General features: G+C 36.7%; 1 protein-coding gene across 2 annotated transcripts in view; it reads right to left on the reverse strand.

The window, feature by feature from the left end:
• Nucleotides 1-26,569, reverse strand: part of ADK (adenosine kinase) — a 272,472-nt gene that overhangs the window by 69,500 nt on the left and 176,403 nt on the right. For both annotated transcript variants that reach the window (XM_082286036.1, XM_082286037.1), the window contains exon 7: nt 10,021-10,191. In XM_082286036.1, coding sequence (XP_082142162.1) covers nt 10,021-10,191 — 171 coding nt within the window. The remainder of the gene's footprint in view (nt 1-10,020; nt 10,192-26,569) is intronic.

Here is a 26,569-nt window from a genome sequence, read left to right on the forward strand (position 1 = left end):
CAGAGGAATTCCAGACCAGAAACACACTTTATTAAAAGAGATCCTAAAGAGAACCTAATTCTGTGAGGCCGCTTACCTGCCAGGGATCAAAAATACTGTCCATAGCTTGGTCTCTCAGATTTTCAAAAATAGAATCCTTCACAAGGACAGCCACAGAGAAAGAGAAGCAACTGGAATGTGTACCACTTTGCCATTGCCTTCACATGAGTTTCTCCAGTGCTAAAGGTTTTTGTTTATTCAAAGCCCAGCCCAGCTCTGGCCTAGCTCAAAGGCTGAGACCAGAAGCAGATGTTGATGGCCAGTTCCTTTGTAAGGGTGGAGAGGAAGTCCTTCTCCTTAGCTGTGGGTGGAGAAAGAAACTTTCTACTTGTGAAATTACAGCCTTCAAATAACATAAAGTGAATATGATGGGTGATGATGGACACAACTGTTCGTAGGATTTAAAGTTCAGAGGAGGGGCTCCCCTCTACACAGCTAGAGATGTAACCAACAAATAGACAGGTTTATGCATTTCAAAATATCTGCTGTCCCAGTCATTAGACTGCTACAATTCTGTCCTTTAGAGGGAAGCTCCTGCACCTGGTAACCACTTCAGCATGGAAAGCAAACTGACTCGTGGATGCTTGTTTCCCTAACGTGATTGCATATGTTGCTGGTTTTGACACAGAACATGAGGAGTCCAAGAAGGGTCCAAGGACTTAATGAGCAACACTTTGACAATGTTACTTATCACATATGGATTAGCATTAGTTTTACTAAAGTACAGGTTTAATGGATCATTTCTCTGGAGAACTAAAAAAAAAAATCAAATGTAATGACTAGGAGGGATAAGTTCTGTTAACTTAGAACAAAAACTTAAGAGAGCAAAGCAATTTCTCCACATTGCTTCCCTGGGAGGTCAGTACTTAAACAAATGGTATTGTAAGTCATAATATGACCACTAAACCCGAAACCATAGCTTAAGGAGACACTTTGATGTGGCTGCGGAGTTATCACCCAAAGGCTGTTATAAATGGGGTGGCTCAAGTTTATAAATAAGGCAAGGTTTTAGAGATCAATTAATGCCTTTGGGAATACCATGGATGCTTTTATCTAGCTTTCAAATAATTTAGGTATGCTGCAATCATATTTTTTTTCTACTTCTTTTACAAGCTTATTTCCTTCTTTGAGGAAAACTCTGAAAAAAATTTAAAAATTAGCAAAATATTTTTGCAACCCTTACATATAGTTATGCCCCACTGCATATGTTTCATAATACAGTGTATGATTAGCTTTCCATTTAATGTCATTTTCTTAACTCTACATTTTAATTCAAAAATAAAATACAGGTTTTATTCCACAATAGTTTAGCCTAAGTCCCTTCTAAATACCCTCAATGTGTATGTCAGTGCACGAAGGCATTAATTTACTTATACGTAGCAACTTTTCAATACTCTTAAGGAAACATCAGTGGATTAAATTTATTCTTATAAAAATGTACAGTAGGAATCCTGGTAACAGAAGATTATATAGCTAATTGGAAAGAAGAGAGGGTTCAAATGCCTATTTTTGCTCTTCGTTGAAGAAAGCCAGAAAAATGAAAATAGCTAATAGATTTATAATGAGATGTGAAATTCTCTTGAGGGAATAAAAATATTATATGAGCTATATAAACAGAGTGAAGGAAGGTGTTGACAGAGAAAGATAACATGAGAAAAAGAACAAGGCTGAAACTGCAGTTTTGAAAAACTAGTGCTATGTACTAGTACAGAAAAATAGGTTAACATAATAAAGATATTGCCAATTCTATTCCAAAATCCCCAAACCATGTTTTCAAGATTTTGAACATCACCATGGACTTACTACTGTCTCCATTACTATCCTTCCCTTTTCTCCCCTTTCAAGAACCCTTTGTTCAGACTCAAATTTATAAGCACAGGAAGCATCAATACATACTTTTCAGGTAAAACCTGTCTCTTTTTTATAAAAACTTCTGTCCAAGAACAGTCACAGCTAATATACAACTTATCCATGCACAATAACATTTAAGTCAGTCAATGACTGTGTTTCTTTGCCGAATTGCCTGGGAGACCTTTACAGATTGGCTGCTTATATCTGATGAAACAGAGAGGTTATCAGGCTTTCTCTTCCAAAGTCGTTTGTACCACCATGCATTACCCTCTCATCTAATCAGATCTAGCGATTGTGTTGCTTGAGAAAGCTGGACCAGCTCAGTGATTAACAGCAGTCTGATCCCCAGAACTCACTCCTGCTATGGATGTAAAATCGCTAAATCTGAGTAAAGGGAGCAGATGACATCATGTGATGAGGGCAGGTGAGAGAGGTCTGCATCAGCTCACACTTAGATGCTATCCATGGGGATAACATGGCACTGCAGCCTTACAATCCACTGTAAGGACTTTCTGTGACAGGGGGAGAATACCCAGCATGTGTTGGCGTAAGAGGCTTTAGCAGAACCTAACAATACACTGAATCAGAAACTGGCTACATCTGCCCCAAACAGGGCTTGAAATGTGGAGGCACTGAATTAACCTTAGCTGGATTGGGAAACAAAGCTTTACTGTAACATATTTTTCACCTACAGTGTTATCTGCAAATATCTCTGTGAAATTTAAAAGTTCTGAATTTACACTGATTTAATGAAGTTTTCGTGAACATTTCTGCCTCTATTCTTCTTGTTTGTAACAACTGTGTAACTCAATTTTATTAATACTCTTATTTTTGCAGTTCTTAAATTATATATTAGATATTATATATTATACATTTTTTGCCCTAGTGATCTGATTATTAAAAGGCATATGTAGTTCACCTTTAAAAGGCTTTCAGAGACATATGTTCATATTGCACTGAAAACTGAAAGCCAGGTTCTGCAGGTCTTTTCCTCCAGACAGGTGAGTTTTGTCCAAAATATATTCAGCAGCTGACAACATTTCAGGACACTTAACTGAAGAAAAAAGTTAGAACTCAATTTTGCTTGTTCCTGACTCTGCTCTTGCTGTATGACCTTGTGCAAATAACCTTTCAATTGCCCACCTGTAAAACAGTCAAGACTACACACCTACCTTATTGGTTTATTCTGAGCTTTAATGTTTATGAAGTGTTATGAGATGCTCTGGGAAGTGCTACAAAGTGAAAAGGGTTATCAATCATCGTCAGTAAAACACAAGCTGCTGAAATACGGTGGAATCTGCCTTCCTCTCTGACAGGACATGTTCTGTCTTGTGCTGCAACACTCTCCAGTATTCACAGTCTTTAAAGTATCTCAACACTGCATAGCATAAGGAAGGATAAATATCCCTAAGCATTCTGAGAGCCTACCAGAAAATATTTTTAGTTTTAAGAAGTGAAGTCTGTTGGAAAGTATAAGCTTTGCTTCTAAATACCTGCTTGTTTTCCATAACAGGAAACAAGAAAGACATTTTTTGAGATAGGGTTCCTAAATTGCTTAAATAGCTAGACATTAGCTGAAAGCAGCACTAAATATAAATTTAAATACTTGGCTCTCAATTTTCCTTTCATTCATAATGTACTAGGTAAACTATACTAAAATAATTACTTGCTTATTACTCATGAATTTCACTGCAGCAGCTGAGACAATGTAGATAAATAAGATGATTAATTGAGACAGAATGAATCACAACAAAATATGTTGTTGTAAAAGGTATGGTTAACTCCACAGTGATTCATATCATTTCAGATAACAGGGCTTTTATCAAAAACGGCTGCAAGGTTGGGAAATGATTTAAAAGCATTTTATCTTAGAGAGCCACTGCAGTTCACATGGGAGGGAAAAAAAGGGGAAAAAAAAAAGAGAGGAGAGAAGAAGCAGCAGATTCAGTGTCTGCAGCTGAAATAGCCTTGGGCTGTTTCAGCATCCTTCCCACAGCACATCTTTACAACATGCCACTGACATTATCAACGTCCCTTGTGCTAGAAACCCTCTCATTTTTCAGATGGCTACAATTTATTAGATATTTCACTACTGAGAAAGTTAATTCTATGAATTAAGGAGCATATTACAACACCATAGCTGTCCTATAATTGAAAACACAACACCTACGACAGGAAATAGGCATTAAAACTCTACAAAGACATCAAAGAAAAATAGTATTTATTTTTCCTCCATTCGGAATTACAATTTTTAATTCCCAGGCTCCCTCCAAAGACTTTGCAGAAATCTTAAATGTAGGATTTATAAAAAGAAATACTATCTGTTTACTGCAGTTTAGAAAAGCAAACACCAGCAGCAGCTGACCTTAAAAACCTCTACCTGTTAAAATAGAAAGGAAGATGTCTCCTTACAAAATTTTTTCCCATGTGTATTTAATAAACTGGGTCAGAGTACCTGACTATGATTTTTAACTGAACCACAGACTCCCTGTAGGGAACTGTGCAAACCTCAGTCTCTCACCCAGCCCAGGAACTGAAGATAATTACCCTCACCTGTGGGGCAAGTATCTGAGAACTTCTGAGAACACAATGAAAGAGAAAATACCAGTATATAAACTGAAATGCAATACACTAGCACCCAACTTAATGTCATTTAAGATGATTCATGTTTCTGAAAGTTTAATTCCAAGTGAATGGAAATGAAGAAGCTAAAGGATGGTAGCTTACAACCAATCACTGACTGAAAACAACCTCTCAATACAGACCAGGTCCAGTAAGATAAAAAGAAAACATTTCTTAAGGGCTCTTTACATAACATACATACAAGTTAGCAGTACTAGCCTCTTGAAGATACTCAGTTTCAAATACCATCTATTATTTGCTTTACAATAATAATTTCAAGCATTCAAAAATAATTTTAAATGCTTACTTGAAAGCACTTCAAATAGAAACATCAACTTAATGATATTTATGGCATGACCAGCCATCCTTTGCCATGTTCCTTACTTCTTGGTCCCATCTGATCCTGAAGAACAGACTGAAATGTTGGTCTCCCTTTCATTATTTAGTGAAAGTCAAGCTGTATTTCCCTTCTTCCACACATCAAATTACATCTGCCACCTGATTTTCTCCTGACTCCTACTTCTTAATTGTTTCCTCAAAATCAGACAACTTGCCAGTGTGAAAGGACACTCGTGGCTGTGGAAAGCTATCTACTAAGTCTAGAAACAGTAGGAATTGTACTGCCTAAATTCAGATTAATTCAGTTATGCCATTATGAATACATACTAGTTTGAAAAGAATCACCATGAGGCTCATTTATCTTACAAAAGTGATTATGTCTCATTCAAGATTCTTGCAGGTTGTGGGCAGATTCCTGAGCCTCCAGGTATCAATATGATCCCAGGTGATAATGCAGCAGAGGAAATTTGCAGGTGGAACTGAAGGTTGTTCTCAGTGTCGTATCTTAATGTAATACATCAAGCTATGTGGACTGAGAGTTTACAGCGATGGAATAGACAAATTTGTTTGGAAACTGTCATTTAGGTATAAATACTAGTGTGCGGAACACAGTTCATGCCAGAAAACTTAGCAGTATTTCCTTTCACTGCTTCAGTTAAAATAAAAGCACAAAACTACAGACTGCCTGCAAGTTAGAAATCAGAAGCATGCTAATCTCGCCAAAATCCCACCAAACCCTCAGTTTTATATTTACTGTATTACCTTGCCATTAAAGAGAGTTTTCTATGTCATTGAAGAGACTTGCTTTTATAAGGGCTTAAAAAGGGTATTAAAGGTTGTTGTCCAAACCACCTGCATTTGTAGGGATCTTTCTGTTAGTATTTGATACCTCACTTGGAAATATTTTAAATAAAGGAGGCACAATGTACCATTCCAGTATAATTGCGAAGAGGAAATGATGACAGGACCCATTTGATATCTTATTCCATTCAAAGGGACTCATCTCTTTAAAGCTCAAGATTTCTAACTCCAGAACCACCACTAAAACTATTGTCATTGCTTCTTAAAATGTACAAGTCTTGCACACAACCTGCTTTCTTTTCAGCACATTTGCTGTCACACCAGCAGCAAATTCCCAATGAGCTCACAGATGCTCTGTTTTTGCAAAACTTCAGATTATAATCCTGTAATTAATTTGTTCAGAGACTGGGTGTTTAGAAGTAACAGCTCTTTACACTAGAGAGGAAGAGGATAAATTTTCTAAAATTAATTGTTATCTTAGTTTTCTTTATTATTTGGTACTTTAAAAAAATTCACAATTTCTCTTCCACATAACCTCCTCAACTTCTACTGATCGCTGTACACTGAATACTACAAGTTATATCATTGTCTTAGGGGTTTTTTTGTAAAGCACTAGATGGAGGAGCAAAATGTGTCCGTAACTCCAAAGTTTCTAAACTCTAAAATTTTTCAGTGATGCCCTGCCTACACATAGCAAGAGAACCCAGAAGATCTTTATCACATCAATATCAACAAATATTCCTTCAAGTCATGAACTGGTGCCATATGCAAAGATCAATCATGTGAAAGCCTTAGAGCGTCCCTTAAGTTCTTAAGAAACTGCTATCCAGCTGCACCTGCAAAAACACACAGACCATTCCCCCAAAGGTAGTTCCTTCCCTGAGGAGATGCCATTGTAACCCACAACTTTTGGGGACACTGGAAATTGAATTCACATTCCTGTGCCCATTATTGACTTCGACAGGTCAAGTATTTCAGGCACATCAAAATTTAGCCCTAACCGGGAAAATGGAAAGAGGTACATATAAATTTAGTCTCCTTTACTTGCCTAGAATAATTGCTGTCAAGAAACTTTCTACAACTCTGTGTAAAAGCTTTCACTCTTTTGACCATTCTGTTACAGAAAGTTACTTTGAGTTGTAAAATACGTATTCTAAGGTGAGCTTTTACCGCTGAATTAAGCAGCAACTTGTGACAAAGCAGTTATCATCAGGAGATAATTGACCTTATTTGAGAGTTAAGCATCCTGAGGCAAAGTAGAGTGTGCTTAATCCTGGCAGGTTAATTATCCAGTGATTATGGTAGCTTGGAAGGTATTACTGCTAAGAACCATTTGCAAAATGACACTATTAAAAAAACCTTAATTTAATAAAAATTAAAAGCAATGACAATAATCAAGTTCTTCAGTCATGTATTGCTAGATAATGACTGCGGAATGGCCCTACTTGGTTAGCTGCAATGACCATATCATTATTCCTTTTCTGAATTTCTGTATTAAATTTATTATACAAAGTACCATTAATAAATATAAAAAACTCAAGACAAGATGTTTAGGTAGGTTATAAATGAGATTCAAATAAATTATCAAAACACCAGTGGTCACTGAGTTAATGCTGAAATTGATACATATACTGAGTTGTTACCACAGCATTCAGTATGTAAACTGCAGTTAAGGGTATGCTGGCATTTACATTCAAAACTAGAATATTTATTCTAAGAGGTTTATAACTTGCCCATTTTAATTACCATCTGGCTGAAACTTGAAATAACCAATCTCCATTCAGATGTAAATTTTTAAGTAGAAGATGTAATTTAAAATCACTTTGCCAATTGTTTTTAGTTTAGGAATGGCAGCAATTTGGAATTTTGCTGCACTTGGATGTTTTTGTATTACTCAAAAAATAAAACAGCTCAGTGCTTAACAATAGAATTTTATTGGACTATAATGTGAAGATAAATATAGGGAAGAATAAAATTGTGTCTAAGAGTATTGTTTGTACTAATGAAGTAACAACCACACCACTTAGTATGCCTTGTTTATTTGCTAACTTATGCACTTACACTGATGGAAAATGTAGCAAAAAGCAAGTGAAAATCACACTAAATGGACAAAAATTTGGTGTTGGCTAGCTGAAGTGGTTCATGACCCATCAAGATAAAAACACACAAAAAAATCCTGAATGTGACAGAAATTAATATGGGAGGAAAGAAAAAGCACCAAAACCAAGGGCAGATGCTACTAGAAGGCAGAATATATCAGACTGAGCTTTTAAGTTTTGCAACTACTTTTTATCAAAAACCATATGCAGAGAGTAGGAATGCTGACGATGAGAAGACACAGAAGCTACTCAAAACTAGAAGTACATCATGCCAAAAGCATGGTTCCAAGTCACACAGAAAGAGAATAAACCACTGCAAGCAGCATTTCGACAACTCCTAAGCAGCAGTAGCCAGCTTATGTAGCAGCAAGCAGAGACTAAACAATGACCAGGGTTTCATGATTAGTGTAAGTAACAAAGAAGCTGGTACTCAGAAGTATTTATATATATTGCATCGCCAAGTTTAAGGATGATTACTTCAGTTTAAATAGTATCTTTTACCCTGAAAGACACTAAAATGCTTCAGAAATTATATACAGAAAATGTAGGGAGTCTTTCAACTTCAACAAATACAAGAGCACCACACAGTATTTTTTGACAGCAGGTGAATAATACCATAACAAGCTGAAATGACACAGGAAATTAACACAGTTTGAATAAAATTTCTGAAATGGGAGTGTCACCGGTATCATGGGCTACTGCTTATAAAATACACAAATATACAGAAAGTAACAACCTATGAAAAATAGCACCTAATGAACCACTGTGATCTGAATTATCCTAATAGGTCAGTGGAGAAATAGTTCTATAAAAGACCCAGAGGTTTTAATCCCAGAAGTCTCTGTGAAGCTCTTCTACTCCAAAATTGACTCGATTTGGTATTACTCAATTTGTGAAATCTCACAGGACTTTTGTGTCGAGATTATACTACTATTAAATAAAAATATTCAGTACCATTTTTGTGAGGACTGTATCAAGAAAGATGTACAAAAGTAACAGCTGGAAATAGCAAGAACATGTCTAAAAAATGTTTTTTCTGTATAGTTAACTTTAGTTAAAAAGGTTTCCCTTAGCCCACTGCATTTAAAAACACTGCAATTTCCTTTGGTTTAAAAGTAAGTATTTTTAATTTTTTTAAACTCTTATATCAATGCTAGCCCCTATGTGGACATGCGGACAATAGCTTAAAAACTGACTTGTGTTGGTGCCAGTCCCTGTGTCACAATCAGGAATAACCACTGACAGGAGTAAGTTGCTTTTCCATCATTTTCCTGTACTCATGTAGTTATCGCGAGTGACAAACCCACATTTCATTTAGGTGTGTCACAGATTTCAAAGCTTTTTTCAACCTTTTCCTGCTGAGAAACTAATAAATACTTAAGAACACTATTTAAAGTGAAAAAAAAAATCAAAAAGTGCTAGCACTATGATGAGTGAAATCTGAATTAATTTGGTCTATTAATATGGACTTCCAGGCAGAATTTCATGCAATCCGTTTGCCAACTTATATAGCAAAGATAAGCCTTCCTTTGATGGACTGCCAGAACATCTACCATAAAATCAATGAGAACCTTTTAAACCAACCCTCTATTTCTTAGTTTTCTCCTCCCACTTCTCCCCAGAGAGACATCTTCATCACAGAAAATGCTATTGATAGCAGCACTATGGGTACAGAATCAAGTTACAGAAGCTCAGTGGTAGCCCTTTATATGTTTTCTTCCAGCAGAGTTAAATTCAGGGTGAGGACATTATGCACATGGACAGTTATTACAAAGCACCAATGTGCTGGTTATTTCCTACCAGAATGAGCAAGTTGTAAACCTCTAACAGGTCAAGTGACATCTTTGGCATCTACTGAAATATCCCAGTCCAGTGACCACAGATTTAGCATTCTAGTGACACCTCACATGGTCAGATTCCCTCTAAAGAAAAAGGAGCACCATGAATCACAAAATCATCAAGGTTGTAAAAGACCTTCAAGACCATCAAGTCTAACCTTTGACTGATCATAACCCCATCAACTAGACCTGCAGCACTAAGTGCCACAACCACTCTTTTCTTGAACACCTCCAGGGATGGTGAGTCCACCACCTCCCTGGGCAGTTAATTTCAATGCTTGACAACCCTATCAGTGAAGAAATTCTTCCTGATATCCAACCTGATCCTCCCCGGGCCCAGCTTGAGGCTATGTCCTGGGGAAGCAGGCTCTGAGACACAAACACTTAAGTGCAAGAGATACAAATACTTCCATTATTTTCTTAAGACTCACCGTTTCATTTCCAAAAAGAACATCCACATAAGGCATGACTTTCATCATAGGCTCTTTGTAGAATTGGCTTATAAATGGTGCAGAAAGATTCAAGCTGAAGATCTTGTTGTTGGCAGAAGCCTGAGCAGCCACTTTTAATACTGCTTCTGGTGACACTGTCAGGAAGAATCCCTGCAAGCATCAAAACAAATCAATGTATGTTACTAATTTTGTATTAGGTACCACATGAAGCATGCTATTTCTGTAAAGTCTCTCCCAACCCACATTTGTCATACACATGCACAGATAAAAACTTCTGGGAAATACTGCCTTTCCATTAAGGTATTAAAGAGGTGACAAAGCATCTGCATATGCCTAGAATCACAGCCTTTCAAAATGAAATATAACTCCCTACATCTGCATTCCATGGAGTACACTATCCCATGGCAGCTGAGACTAATGTTCATATTTTAAAACGTGATGTATAATAATTCTACATGCTACTTTATAGTACTAGAGTCAATCAGACTGTGCTGCTTAATTCTGAAGTCCAGTATGATGGCTCTATACACAGCTAGGAGACTAATGAGATCTCCTACCTTAAACATTAGTACCTTGTTTACAATAAAGGACTTGAATATGCTGACTTTGTAGCACTTGCTACTGTTTTGCAGAAGAAAACCTAGGGGTTTTCATGTTTCCACACAAGTATTTTATTTGCCCCCCTCTCCCAGAAGTACTTTTCTTTACTCAGAACATCAACATTAAAGTATCAACTTCCACAAATCACTACTTGTCTACTAAATTGTGAATGCTGATTTAGACTCTATGAAGAACAAGGCTGCCAATTTGAATTTAGCATTGCAGATGGTTACCCCAACCACACGTGTTCCAGGAGCCATGTAAAGATCCCCTACAGCTTCATTAATCTACTAATTAAACAAAGGCTTAGACTGCGCTAATTAAACAAATTTTGCATGTTTTGTTTTTGTAATTCTAAAACTTATTTTACTAACTGTTCCCTAAACTCAGTGAATAACAGCAATTTTCAAGCATGAGCAGCAAGTGCAAAATTTAAGGCCAGAGATAATGTCTAAGGTACAATGAGAAACAACTTTGAGGAGGGTCTGACAAATGAAACGTCTCAGTCCTACAGATAACATCACCACCATGACACTCCAAAAAGGTGTAATAGTGAAACAGTCTTATTTCCCAGTTTTTATCCATATGATTATGCCTTTGAATCACAGAATATCTATATTTTCATCCTGCATACTTCAGTTATTGGATCATTTTAGGCATTCTACTCAATGGAAAAAAATAATGAAAGTCTACAGATTAAAGACTACTTTGAGAGTATATCTATTTATTTCTCCTTACTCCACACTCTCCAGTATAAAAAATACATGGTTGATTTCAAAATCTGGGCACAATTTGCTACTTGACAAAGTCCAAAGGGCATAAGAATCCTATGCATGTAGTGAAGCTCATAAGTACCCTGAACGACTGGAAGCCTGCAAATATCCAAGCTTCTCTGTTAATTTTACATTCTGAAGAATTAAAATGAAAGTTTATATAACTTCTCATCTCCATAGCAATCTCTACCATCTAGTAGTTTTTTATTTAATGAACAGAGAGATGGATTTTTAAAAAAAACTGTTCCAAACACACAATAAAAATCTTTCAAGGGTAACGTGTTGCCAGCTCTGGATGAATGACAGATTGCTCTACACCGGTCTATGTAAATAGTAACCTAGTCAAATAATTAGGCTTCTTACCAATTTTAGGCTGAAAACTTAATCTGAAGTAAAATACATCTGATTGTAATTTAAGGTACAGAACACTATTCCCATCAGATCTTAACTCAGGCCTGCATCCAACTCCCTTTACCTTGGAAAGACAACATAAAAGTGCTGAGACACAGATAGGAAAGCTTGCTTTTCAGATCCTGCAAAGTAAAGGCCAGGAAATCTCAAAGGCTAGAGCTCTGTCTTCTGGGTTTCTTAAAAATCACTTCTGCCATTTAATTGCATTCTTCCATGGCTTTGTTTATATTTTTATTTAAATAACTGTTTGACATTAAACCATCTAGAAATTAAGAGTTCTGTGTATGACAACTCTTTGCCAAGTATAAATTTTCTTTGCAAAACAAGTTGTAGCAGTACAATCCACACAATGGAATTAACAAAGTAGGGAGAAAATGTACAAAACTTAACCTGAAGAGATATGGATTTGAAGAAACCTAATCCAACCCCCGTCTTTAAGTATTTAAATCGATTTTGTCTCACTTTTAGTGGAATTTCATGCAGCTATGCCCAGTGCAGTCACAGTAATCCAGCTTCGAAAATTTAAATTACAACTAGACAAGCCACAGACCACCCTACTGCGGCATGCTACAGTTGTGTACAGGAATGAATTCCCCTAAAACAAACAGGTTTTCTTATATCTCACTGGGATTCAGAGCAAAGTTGTTCTGTGACTTCCTTAGAAACTCAGCCTGCAGGCTTCTTGCAGCTGCCGCTGCTTTTGGTCCAGACAGATATGTACAAAGGAATGCCTAAGCCAACTACTCTTACCTGCTCAAACAATTAACTGTCCACCAACATTAGCTTCGAGTGGGAGAATAAATGTATCCCGTATCACTGGTGTAAAAGACTTTGTATTTCACTAGTAGGAAGTTCTATTCCCACCAACAAGAAGGTTAAGAGGCTCCTCAGAAGATAATCTATACCCACCTACACACCTTCGACTACTTCAGAGAGTTTTGGGCTCCTTTTACCCTCAAAACCCAAAGGTACTTAAAACAACCATGAGGAAAATACCTGTAATCAAAGGATGAGACAGTTAACAAACAGAAATTCCTGGGAAATGTACACTGCACAGAAAAATGAAATCACTGTGTATGTATCTACCTTTGTGAAGGAGGGGATGCTGGTGGACAGCCAGCTCAGTATGAGCCAGCGTGTGCCCAGGTGGCCAAGAAGGCCAATGGCACCTTGGCCTGCATCAAGAATACTGTGGCCAGCAGGACCAGTGTAGTGACTGTCCCTCTGTACTAGGCACTGGTGAGGCCACACCTTGAGTACTGCTTTTAGTTCCGGGCTTGTCACTTCAGAAAGGAGATTGAGGCACTGGAGCATGTCCAGAGAAGGGCAACAAGGCTCAAGAAAGATCTAGAAAACCTGTCTTACAAGAATGGGTGAGGGACCTGGGATCATTTGGTCTCAAGAGGAGGCCCAGGGAGAACCTCATCACTCCCTACAACTGCCTGAAAGGAGACTGCAGTGAGGTGGGGACTGGCCTCTTCTACTGTTCCTACAGAGGACAAGAGGAAACGGCCTAAAGCTGAGACTGGGGTGACTCAGATTAGGTATCAGAAATCTTTTTTTTCATTGTTAGGATGATCAGGAATTGGAATAGGTTGCCCAGGAGTGTGGTGGAGTCACCATCCCTGGAGGTACATAAGAGGCATCAGGATCTGGTGCTGGGTGATGTGATTTAGTGGTCACAGTGGTAGTGGTGGGTGGATGGTTGGACTTGATGATCTTAAAGGTCTCTTCCAATCTTGACAATTCTATGATACAAGGACATGTGACAACTGGGCAGTACAGTCAGAGAAAGTGAAAGGCAGCAACACTGTACACCAGGAAAACCTATAAAACATTAAAGGCTATCAGATATATTAGCAGCAGACAGCATTCCTTTGGTGTGTGCTGTTAAAGACTGAATATACCAGATGCTACTGCTTCATGATGTGCCACTATTTTCTGCTGCTCAAAATGTAACGAGTGTCTTTTCTATGCCAGGAGGAAGGTACCATTGTACCACATGCCAGAGAGCAAGGCTGAACCAAAATACACACTAGGAAAATAGGATGGTAGGCTGAATCATGTATATGCATGTTTATATGTACACATGCACAAAGCAATACCATTCTTACGCACTGTAAGCAGTTCTTTTATTTAAATACAGCCCTTTGGTGGGGAAAACCCCCCATTTTCCTGGTTGGATAAAAAGAAACAAAAAGGAAGAAATAAGAAAAACACGTTCATGTATTGCAGAGACATGGCTATGTGAGATACAGTCACTTGTTTGTAACTTAAGAGCTTTTAAAATTCAATAAGATGCACACAACAGCAGAGGACAAAGTCAATAGAGAATATCATATTAATCTCACTTTTACAATATTCAGGAATTCTTCGATGCGCCTTATAAGATATGCCAGGGTACTGTGAATATTGGATAGTCTTTTACATTCAAATCTTTTTTTTTTTTGTAGACACTAGCATTAGTGGAAGGATTTGGTGAGTTTACACACCGGTAATTTGTCTTGTAAGCCACCTCTCTCATTTTTATCACACACAGACCCAAAAGGTTTCTTCTGACCTACACTAAGCTCTTACAGCACTAGCTGTAGCAGATGTGAGGGCAGCAAATAAGGGTGTCAAAAGTGTCAGCAGCATAGAAACAGAGAGGGTTGAAGAGATGACCTCATGAAACTAGCACAACTCTGGCTTTGGTGAATGTAATTCTGTATAAGGTGTTCTGTCCAAGCTGAGAAGCCTTGCCTTACACTGAATTTGTGCTCACAAATTCCTTTGGACTACATACACAGAATGTTTGCACAATGAGGATCAAGATTTTTTTTCCCAGTGAGTATTTCCAAACAAATGCAGGGCAAGATGATAACAAACAGCCTTCCCATTTGGGATTTATTATTCTTTAATAGTACAGAAGCAATATTGCCTCAAGAACATACAGAGATAATAAAAATTAGAATTGCTTTCAAACCTACTACCTCCTGAAATGCATATACCCTCTCTTTCTAGCTCTTCCACTCTCCTTGCCACTCCCTTTCACAGAGTGGATTACATGAAAATAACTTTATCATATGAATGACAGAATTTTGAACCATGGCATTCTGAGCTGATTTGGGTATGCCATTTGGTAACAACGTAAAATCAATAAATTGTAAGTGTGAATCAAAATATTTAACTTTCAAGAAAACAGATACAACAGTCTGCTGCCATTTAAGACAAATTATATTCTGCCAACAGGAAAGGAACACATCATTTAATCCAAAATTATTTTATAGCAAGCATTAACATAAAAATGCAATTATGACGACATCATACTCTCATCCATCTAAAGAGTGGAATTTTTCAGGCACATAGAAAGCTTGACAGTTACGTAGTGACAGTCCTGATAAATACCATGATTCAGTAAAGCCCTACAGAAATCATCTAACTTCAAGTGTGCTGGCAGTTCCAGTGAAAGAGTGAGAGTGCTGAGGTGCCAGAAAAACTTGCTCCATTACATGACAGACACAACCAAGTCAGAGCTTTTGGACCTGGTTAAGTTTCCTATATTCTGTACACAAAGAGAGCTTCAAGCCACACACTCGGGCAGAAGAGGCATCCCTCAGCTCTGCTCTGCCATCAGTCTCATCTGCTGCAGTCTAGCAAAAATACCAGAGCTTGGAAAGAGTGAGGCTGCAACACATGGCAATTCCTGAGCTGGAGAATGAACCACTAGGTAACTGCTCCAGATGGAAGAACTTACACAAGGCTTCCAGGTGCTCTTACAAGCAGAAGAGTCTGAAAGACTTTTGTATTCCAGTCTCTGAACTGTCTGAGCACAGATGGGGTGCAGTCCATGTCCCACTCACTGTGAGACATAGCAATGAAATCATCTTCTCTCAGAACAGGAACCAGAAGGAATCTTCTTGGAATGATAGAGCAAAAGCTCTTCATCTGTCTTAGTACTTACGTGAGTTTAAAAGAGCAGGGAACAATCTAAAAACTACCTTTAACAGTGAAACATCTGAGCACATTACCTGGAATGTGCAAGACTGCCAAGGTAGCAGATTTATTGACACCTTACCTCTTGAATCTCTGAGTTTTGAAAATTTATACTTGCAACCTGTTCCTGCTTGAAAGTATTGTTAAATTATTTTCCTTACTGAGTTACAACAGAATAGTCATACGGATACTAAAATACTCACAGTATGGGGAAAAAGCCCTCCAGAAATAATTAACAAGCCCCCACAAATAAAATAATCAACATGACCTTTACTAATAGATGCGCTTGTGCTTTAACATAGGGTTTTACTTTCTCTAGAAAGGACGAAAACTCTTTATCCACTTGGGAAATGTTCGGTCTGTAAATGAGCGAAATACATGAACGTTATTTTAATCTATGTTCCTGTTCTTCCTGTAATAGGTACTTCAGGAACTTAGAAAGTACCTAGACAATATCAATTGCAGTTTTGGACTAAATTTTATCTCATAATGATCAGCAAGCAGCTACTTAATGAAACAAAACTCGCTGTTTTTTGTCCAGTTCCTACTGGAGACAGTTGTTTTAAATCAGGAAGCAAGGACAGCAAGTATGCAACAATTTCTCTGAGTAATTGTTTTGGCTTGTTCCTGTATGCATTGTTTATTTTTATGAAAGTATTGCTTTATAACTGGAAAATGACTAAGCTATAAACTATTGTTTTATCATTCTGAGTGGCCAGTGTTTCTGTTTTCGATAAAATCCAAGTTTCAAACAGTTTTCAGGAACACAGGAAAAAACCTAACTGTCAGTAAATGTGCTTATATTGACCGTGACATTTTCCTCTATGATGGTGCCAACATGTCAGAAGGAGAGGATTGCTTTCAGACTTGAACAGCTTCTTTGCTGCTGAAGTGAACTCTCATTGCTACCATACTTGTATCTATCAGTAGCAGAAAACCTACAATATCTGGCACTGCATGTAAAAGAAAACAATTATTTTATGCATATATTACCAATTTATTTTTTAAATATTTTTCAATTCTGATTACTATTGATTAAATTTGGCACTCTCCAGGAGGTGTTCCAAGCCACATTTAAGACAAAGTAATTGTGTGATTTTACTTAGGAGATGTGTACTTACAGAGTGTGTAGATGAGAACTTTAACAATGAGGTGTAACACATGTCCCAGAGAGCAGTAATATACCTACTTTTGGTGTAATGTAGAGCAGTAATATACCTACTTTTGGTCCTATTTCCCTGAAAAGTACAGAGTTAGTTAAGATCTTAATTCATCTTGCCAAAAACGAGCTCACGAATTTGTTAGACATGGTTCCCTGAAGTCTGCCCCTCTGTGAAAAAGCAAAACCACCTCTCAAATATGCTCCCTCAAACTCAGTATATACTTTTACATGACTTTATTAAGCTCAGGTATAAGATGTATACATTTAATTATATTGAATTTATAATAAAATTTTGGAGGAAGTACTAAATGTCATCTGGGACATAGGAGCCCAGAGATTTTATTACTTTGATTAATAATTCAACCTCCTTTGCCTCTGTTTACCCACTTGCAAAAGAGTTATAATGATAAATACACCTCTATTGGCAGAACCAGTAGGAAGTTTAATTACTTAACATTACTAAAATGACTGAAATTTTGTGTTGAAAGGTATTATAGAGTATAGGGTATTACCATCAATAAAATATAAGCTGCAAATCAAGCAAGCTATGATAAAGAGCAAGCCACTTCATTTCTCCTAGTATCCCAGAACCATTCTACCACACATTTTTTTTCATCAAAAACCAATTTAATCCTTACTGAGAAAGCCATGCATCTTAAAAAATTGTTAAATTGCTGATTAAAGAGAGAAACCATTTCTTTCACCCTTCATCCTTCTAAAATAACTCTTTATTAGGTCTCTCTAACTCATCTATTAATATGAAGATAACCTTGTGTTAAGACCAAAACGTAGATTCGGGCATACCTTTTTATTGTTTTATTAAACAATATCCAGAAGTCTAAAAATTGGCATCAATATTACTGATGATGTTTGGAACAATGAGATAACTGGTTTTCAATCTTAATTGCCAAAATTTTGAGCATAATCCCAGGATCCTTGTCCCAGCAAATAAGCACTTCAGGAAGCACAGAATAAGGTACAGTTAGTTTAGGCCCTTGATGATTGTGCAACATTTGCTTTTTTGTATACGGCTAGTTCCATTAATATAATGTGGCATCTCATAAATTATGTAAACATCAACCATATGTTGAATTCATTCAAGTTTGGTGTGTACATAATATTTACAGTATATTAGTAAATTGAGAGAATCTATGTAACTACAAATGCATAGAGAATTTCTAATTCTCTAGACAGTTAATCCTCAGTTTGAAAGCTCTCTAAGCAAATACTTTAAACAAGCCTATTTCTTGCTTATTAAAATAGCTTTGAACAGGAAGAGAACAAATAGGAGTATTTGCTTAATTAAATGTGCCTATAGCAGCACAATGGTCTGTTTTATGAATACAGGTTAAACACTCAGAGTGAAACAATGACTGACCATTGGTATATCAGTAGGTAATCACTGCTGACTGGGTGTCAAAAGGAAAAAAAAAGTCTCACCAAGCTCTTGCTCTGTACTAGTATATACTGCTATACCTGTGGCCTCAGTGTCAGGATCCCCAGGTGATGCAGGGGAATGCAACAGTTACATAACATAAACAAACACAAGAATGAGTCCAGCGCCTGAGAAAATAAGTCTTACAGATTTCCCTGTCAACAATGTGGTCATGCTATGAAATGTTTCACTTGAATTCAGGTTAGAAAGCAGATACAAGGTATAATGAAATACAGGTATGTTTCTCCCTAAGCACTCTAAAACTGAAATACTTCAGCAGAAACCTTTCTTCCCTCCCCCAACTATCTTTGAGATCTTGTAATTTATAAGAACATAGCAGCATGGGGATTAAATATTAATCAAAGTCATTACCATCATCGTTAGAACATATTTCAAGAGCCCCAAAGAAAGAGCATATTATTTCACTAATAAAGATCATATCATCAGAAATATGTAGCATGGTAGGTATGAAGAGAAAAAAAGAAATGATCAAGTGGTAAGTCAAAAGATTTCTGAAGTTTATAGCACTATTCAAATACTAACTCATCCTTTAACTGAGTTCATTTAAACACGGCAGACTCACCATGGGCAAAACTGAGCTCTGTATAGAACACACAGGCACACAGTACATTTAAAATATGTAACTTCGCTGAGTGAAAAAACCCACCCACCAAAATAAAGTTTAAAAAGAGGGGTCCAAACTCCATCAATATGTTAGTGAAATTCTGGAGCAGCTCCAAAGCTTCAGTGGAGATCTGAATTCATTTGGTGTGCAATAGGGCTTTCCCAAGGCACAACCAGGGCACCTGAAACCAACATTGTTCACAGGACGACTTTCTCTTTGCATTAAAGAAATGACCAACTTTATGAACTAGTAGGACTTCCACTATTTGCAAATTAAGGTGTAAATAATTATTAAACCAAATACCTCCCCCACTCCCCAAGGTGCTTCCCAGCTGATTTTAAACAGCCTACATATCCTTACATTTACTTTCATGTTCAAGCACCACTACTGCGTAGAGTTAAGTGCATAGTGCAATAAAAAGCTCAGAAGAACTAAAAAAATAATTGGCATAATAATAAAGGATATATTTCTTTCCATTTCCAGCTTACCAAGTTAAGAGTGTGTTAAATATTTCTTTTAAGTATCATTCTTCTCGCAACTCTATCCTCAGAACCACAATTCCAACAAAATGTCTTTCACAGCAAATGTAACATTTACTATGAGCATGCAATTAGGCCCTAATCGCTTGGATTAATTACCACATCAGGGTTTACAATAAAACATTTATTGCTCACACTTCCACACATTAAAATTAATTATTTAAAGAACATTAATGTTATTGCTTGGTCTTTTAATTTTCATTATAGAAAGACTCTTACATGGTTTTGTTTCTGAACACAAATAAATGAGGGTCAGGATCTATGCTAATCCTAATAATTATTAATATAGTTGAAATGTGGACAGTTGCTAAGCTCTAAACAGAGATATCTTCACTTAAATTAATTTGGGTAATAATAACTGCCTGTAGAATACTTTGAATACAATGAGCTGTGTGAGTGTTTTGCATTAATTATTGAATTAGTACTGAGTAAGTACTTCCTTCAAATTCCAAGGGTGAGGGGGAAATAACCCTAATTATTAGCTTTTTAGAGCCAAATAATACTTACATTAAGTTCCTGTTTCTAATGAACTTATGAGCTCATACCTCAGAAACCCACTTTTAATAGCAGGACCACTACTGTAACCAGGGAGAATGGTGTTAGTCTTACTTTGCACTGCTGTTCAAGATGCTTCAATACTCTAAGTATTAATTTTCTACTGAATATTTTCCATGCTTCTCTACCTGAAACTGACTCCACTCCTGTTACATTATTTGCCCATCTTCAGAGAAAATCATACTCCAGATACAGCTAACATGACTGAATAAATACTTTTCCCCCATTTAATTAAAAATAGTATTTTAAAAAACCGTTTTAGATCAATAAATGATCAGGTTAGATGGTCAGCCTATGACAGAGAACTAACCTTTCTTGATGCAGCATATCAGTGAGTTTACAAGTCAAATGATTTTGAGAAGAGGAAGCCCCTGAAACTTAGTGAGCTAATACTTGTGCTCCGTAAGAATGTGACCCTTTCAGTCTCCTTGGAAGTATAAGGCACCCAGGAACCTTCTCAATCTTCAGGGAACAGGTATCCAAGTTCACTGGGATACATGTGCCCTCTGCAGATGTTGGGGTGTGTTTAGTAGCAAATGTTCATGTGACTGTACTTGTACAGCACTGTGCATCTCGGATATTCCATCAAAAGCACTCCTGTGGCAGGGTGGCACTCAGGAAATACTCAGGCTGCTCATACATGCAGTGCAATGCGATTTTTCATAGCAGGATCATGTGCTACTGGTTTTAAAAATACTGTGCAATGTTACACTTTTTTTCTGCAACAGTAGAAACATATGGGCACTATTTTTTTAATGTATGACAAAAAATGGATTTTGTAAACTGCCTTGTAAATGAGAACTTATAGTTCCAAATCAATTTACAGATTAAAAACAACAGTGCAGAATACAACTAGCAATTAAGAAAATCACTGCTAACTAGTTAGTAAGTGACTTCTTTAGACTCCTTTAAGTCTCCAAAACTTGTACCTGATGGAAACAAGGTTACATTCAAGGAGATATTTCCAATATGGCAATTCCAATTTTATAAGTCAGGCCTAACCCCCTGAACCAATGTCTCTTCTATTTGTTAGTGCCCAAATTAGTTCGTGTGGTTTAATTCGATTGGCTTATTTTTGAAATGTTGAAGTGTATAGGGAAAAAGAAGAGATTTATATGAGCTCATGTTCTTAAAAATGGTATTTAAAATTCTATAAATCAAACTGCTTTTGAAACTCATGTGAGTTTTACAATATTCAAAGAAATTTCACATGGAAAAAATTTTCATGATAGGGGTCAAACATTAGAACTTCCTTGGAAGTATTCGAAATGACTGAACATAAAGCAACTGTAAACTTTGAATTTGCTCTAGCAAACCTCTAGGGGTCAATTGCAACCTGAATTATTGCAAAAATCTATGATATACTAGATCTGTGCGAAGTTGAAAAACATGGACAAAAAATATGTGGACAAACCATACAGTCTCCAACGTTCTATCAGCTTCTAAGAATGTACTTCAAAGCAGAGCATCCCAGGTAGTACTCTAACAATCAGAAATTAGCTAATTTACCCTGAAATAACCACCACAAAACTGATACACTTTGCAAACAAACCACGTAGATGCATTAGAAGTAAAACACCTTAGAGCTTGAGTTCCTTCTGCAGCCCTTCCTCTTCACATGGAGCATCTCTGAATTCCAAATTATGAAGTCAACGTGATCTTAATAATGCCTACAACCCTATATGTAGACAGTCCTTTGAACAGGAATGAGCTCTGTTACAGAATATTAATCAGAATATTAATTATGAAAAAATGTTCCCTGTTCTTTTTTACCCTTTACTTGAATCTTTGCCCATTCAATTTGTGTCCTTGAAAACAGAGAGAATAAGAAAAATACACACTAAAGCCATCATAATGCATTTAACAGTGTTAACTTGTGTGCTAATTTATACACTATAACCACGATTTCTGGATTAGACTATCACTGAATAACTTTGACATATTTGACGCACATAACAAAGACAAATGAAAAAGCACTCCCTTTAAAATCAGCATTGGAGCTCATGTTTCACTGCTTTTAAAAGAAAATGAAGATGGGATGTCTCAAAGTCACCTACTTAGTTCTGAGAGGTTAAATCCCTTCCTTATGCCAGATAAACATAATTTCTAGTTTTTAAACAGCCAAACAAGAACATTTTGAAACTGTGTAACAGAATAACCTCATTTTAGGGAATGAAGATTATTAGTCCACGTCAAAGTAAAATGCAGCATGCATTCTTCAAAGCAAACATGGAAAGTGTCTGTCTGAAGTTTTTGATATATTTTTACACATCTGTATCAATGACATGCCTTTATTTACAAAAAGTCAGATCATTTGGTATTTATTGGAGCTTGCTCTCTCTTCAAAACACCTAACTATGGAAATCAAGGATTTCCTTTTCACTCCTGTCCCTACAATGCCTTCTCATCAACATCTAAGGTCCAACCCAGTCATGAGTCTGGTAAGAAACCAAAGCTAGCAAAGTGGTATCAAACACTTTTATAAATAATAAGAAACAGAAGTGATGATGGTACCTTGAAACCAGAGCTCAGCAGTCATGGATAAATCCTTCACATTTCTTCAATTTTCTAACTTTTAGAGCTCTAATTTTCTTTTGTAAAGTCAGTTGAGACACAAATCAGCTATTCTGACAAAACTTTGCCCTGGAGAGCAGTATCTATATGATACTATTTGAAACATCTTCCGCAGAACAAAATTAAGCATAAGAAGTTTCCTTCTGAAACAGATGTTCAGAACTGGTACAAATCACAGAAAAACTTATTACAACAGTCATAGCAGTTTATGCATAGCAATAATCATTGATATTTAAAGGGTTAAGTAGTTGGCAATGACACGAACAACAGAAAAAATTATTTGACAAGATTCCACCCTCATTCCAATCTCTACCAAAGCATCAATTGTAATTATAAATTTTCACCAAAGATGTCAGATTCTTATGTTAATCTCTGCACAATCTGACATTGCCATTCTTCCACTTGTATAGATGTGAACAGTTATCATTTTGTTTGTATGTCACCACAGACAACATAATCAATAGTTTTCATATCTTTCTGTTCACACTTTTTGTTAAAATGAATTTCGTGAGTGCTGCTTACTTTTGTTCCACTATGAAACTTGTTACTGCTTGAATAGAGAGTACTTAATCTCAACAATAAACATTATAATGTATGATAGAGCAGTCAAGGGGAAAAAAAAAGTTTCAACATTTTTTTCCAGTCCCCATTTTACCATAGTCTGTCCTTATCAAATTAATATCTAATAACAGAGACACGAAAGCAACACAATGGATGGCTTTGTTCACTTTAGATGTACTAATCTGAAGCACAAACTGCCTTTCACTCCTTTTCCTTTCATGTTCTGTAATTCTGTAGTAAGGAAATCTTATTTCATGAAACTCAGAGCAAAAAATTTATAACTGGAAATTACTGGTTTATAAAATATTACATGCCAGCATCAATAATTTAAAGAAGATCCACAAACAGATGGATTGCTTGCTTATTGTTTCCATATCCAAAGAGCCAGGCAGGAAGCCTAAAGATATTCTTTCTGACCTGTCACTCAGGTGAAAGAACCATGCAGGCACATTCAGCTCTTCCTACAGTTCTGCAGCAAAACTCCCTCACCTCTGAGCACAGTCAGCACAGTTGCTCCGTACCAGAAACAGACACTGATAGATTTTCGTAACATTTGTAAATGACGCTGGTTGAAAAATTGTGCATCATAGGATAGTGGTTCCTCTGCAGGTAAATTTGATCCTTACTGTGCTGATCCATATACCTATTCTTCATGGATGCGACTTTAAAAAAAGTAATTTTTTAAATCAGTCACCAGGGGCACAAACTGAAATGCAAAGAGGAGAATAAATTTCATGCTGTCATAGGCTTTACTTTAGCTTTTACAAACGAGCACCACTGTACCAATAGTGAAACTGGTCTGGATTTTATATTTGCTGAACTTGACTTTAGAAACTGACTTTCTTGATGTACAGTCAGGTGGAAGTTTCCCTTCCAGGCACCAAAACAGACCAAACTGCTCCAACACAAAAAACTTTTTTTGGATATAATGATTCAGCTAAGGTTTGAGGCTCTAGCTTCACCAAATGAGGACTTTCGACACTTAATACCCAACAGAGACAGTCCAGATCTTCTATTGACAGCACTCAACTGATTTTATCCAGGGTGAACCAGAACCAGTTAAGAGCTGGCTTCATCTACACCTTACCAGCTTACAACTGATATACCTAAAGCATAAATACACTTATATCACCTAACTGTTAGGTTTAGCCAGAGGTTATTACTGTTAGAAACTGCAGGCATGGCCTTGTCTAGAAGCAGAGAAATTATGAGCTCCCCTTGAACGAGAGCCTCAGGCCTGTGAAGCTGATGCACTTAACTTCGGAAATCCAGCAGTACTCAAGTCTAAGTCTAATGCACATCCATAACCTCTGAGTTACCATAGTATGCTTCAGGCTGCTGAAAAAGCAGACTTCAGAGAATGGTTTGCAGTACAGCAGTACTTCTGTATATGTGTAATAAACAGTCTCTGAAGTGTCTTCTGACCCTATTTACTCCTGAAAAACTGCATTCATACACACAGGAGTTGCAGAAGTCTTCCTGTGAACTTGCTTTTCTAGCAATTTGCTCTCCACAACAATTGCTTATATCTCACGTACCCTGCCATATCCCTGGCCACTCTAATCTTGGAGCAAAGAATCTTTAGAATATTCACTGCTAATAACAGTCAATGGAAAATATTCAACAATTTCAAGACTCTATGATACATTTTAGAATTCAGATATTTAACACCACTGATGATTACCAATTTTCCACAATTACCACCAGAATCATTCTACGAGGATTCTATCCTGAGGATACAGATGACCAGGAGATGTGTGAAACTTTTATAAAACATCTTCTGAATGTCTGGCATTTTGATAGAGTAATACTTTGTCTGCTTTTCTGACTGCCTGCTACAAATTTGTATTTGCCTTTGGATATTTTTCTTATGGCAAAAGAGTCTGTTGCAAGGAGACGTGTACCTTGGTTTTACTACAGTGAATTATGCATCTATTCCGAGATCATGCTCTCCTGAATGAACATCCAAGCCTGCTAAAAATGTCTGCCAACATACTGTGAAGATCTGGGAAATGGCACACCCTCACAAATGCCAGATGTAATTCTGCCCACAAGAAAAGTCAGATGGATTCCTCCAATAAATTCCAACTTCTTTTGTCTGCCTCTTGGTTGATATATGATACCACTGCAGATGTATCCAATTTTATTAAAATTTGTCCCATCAGCTCTACTCCAAAAGGAGAATTTTCAGATTTACCCTGAGTTTGTGCACATTTGTTACAAGTTGTTTCTAAGCTGAAACCCAAGTGTTAAGCTTTATTCCATTTTAGTTCACCAAGGTCCATACCTGGTCAGGCAGTCTTCCGTGTCTGTGGTTGTAAAAAACAACTGTATTTTTCTAAGAGTGCTTGTATATTTGAGCTCCCATCTCAGTAAATTTTTCAGTTAGCCCTGAAACTGGAATTATTATGTTGAGTTTGGATAAATTTGAAAAGCTTAATAAATAGTGGAGTTCAAGCTACAACACATCCCACAGGACTACACACAATCCACAAAGATCTCAGCACAGCTAGCTCTTCAAATCCTAGCAGAAGCTTTGCTAAAGAACTAAATTGGAGAATAACATTCTTCAGTGTTGAAAGCTTAATATTGAAAGCTTTTCCTTAATGAGTGGCTAATAAAGTACTTCACTATGGAGATACCAGTAAATCTATAATTACAGATATCACTCAATTCCCCCATCCCAAAGACATACCTTATGTTAATGAGTACACAGGAAATTCACACAGTTGAAAGCCAACACAGCTGTCTATGGTCTTTGCTCAATTTGACATTAATAAAATTGTGAACTACTCTGAAATCCTCATGTCCAAAAAATCACATGTTATAAAAGTATCCAATTGAAAGTTAAAGTAGCAATTCAAAGTAATTTTGAAAAGGCTTTTAGAGTGAATATTCACTGTAATTTAAGCATGATAATTTACAAGTTATACACTGGAGAACCACTGCATTTGCTACATATTCAAGATTTTCCTAAGAGGGAAAACTGAGGAGGCCAGGTCTGAGCTAGTATTGTAAAATCTTGCACTGAATTACCCATACATTTAAAGACTGATGAAATAACTCCATATAAATAAATTCCCCTCCTTCCTCTGCCCCCCCCCAAAATACAGATATAAAATATGCTGCTTATTCTGCACTGTTTCATGTACAGAAACTAAGCTTTTAATTCAACTTGTCTTTCTCTAGTATTACTACCCTGTAGAAAAGCGTGTGTTTTGTTTCTAAAAACGACATTTTTGGTATCATGCCCACATTACTTAGGATTCTGAAGATATTGTCCACAGTCATCCTCCCACTTCCAGTCATTCATTTTGC

This window comes from Coloeus monedula, assembly GCF_965178545.1.
Source record: "Coloeus monedula genome assembly, chromosome: 8".
Classification (NCBI taxonomy): Eukaryota; Metazoa; Chordata; class Aves; order Passeriformes; family Corvidae; genus Coloeus; species Coloeus monedula.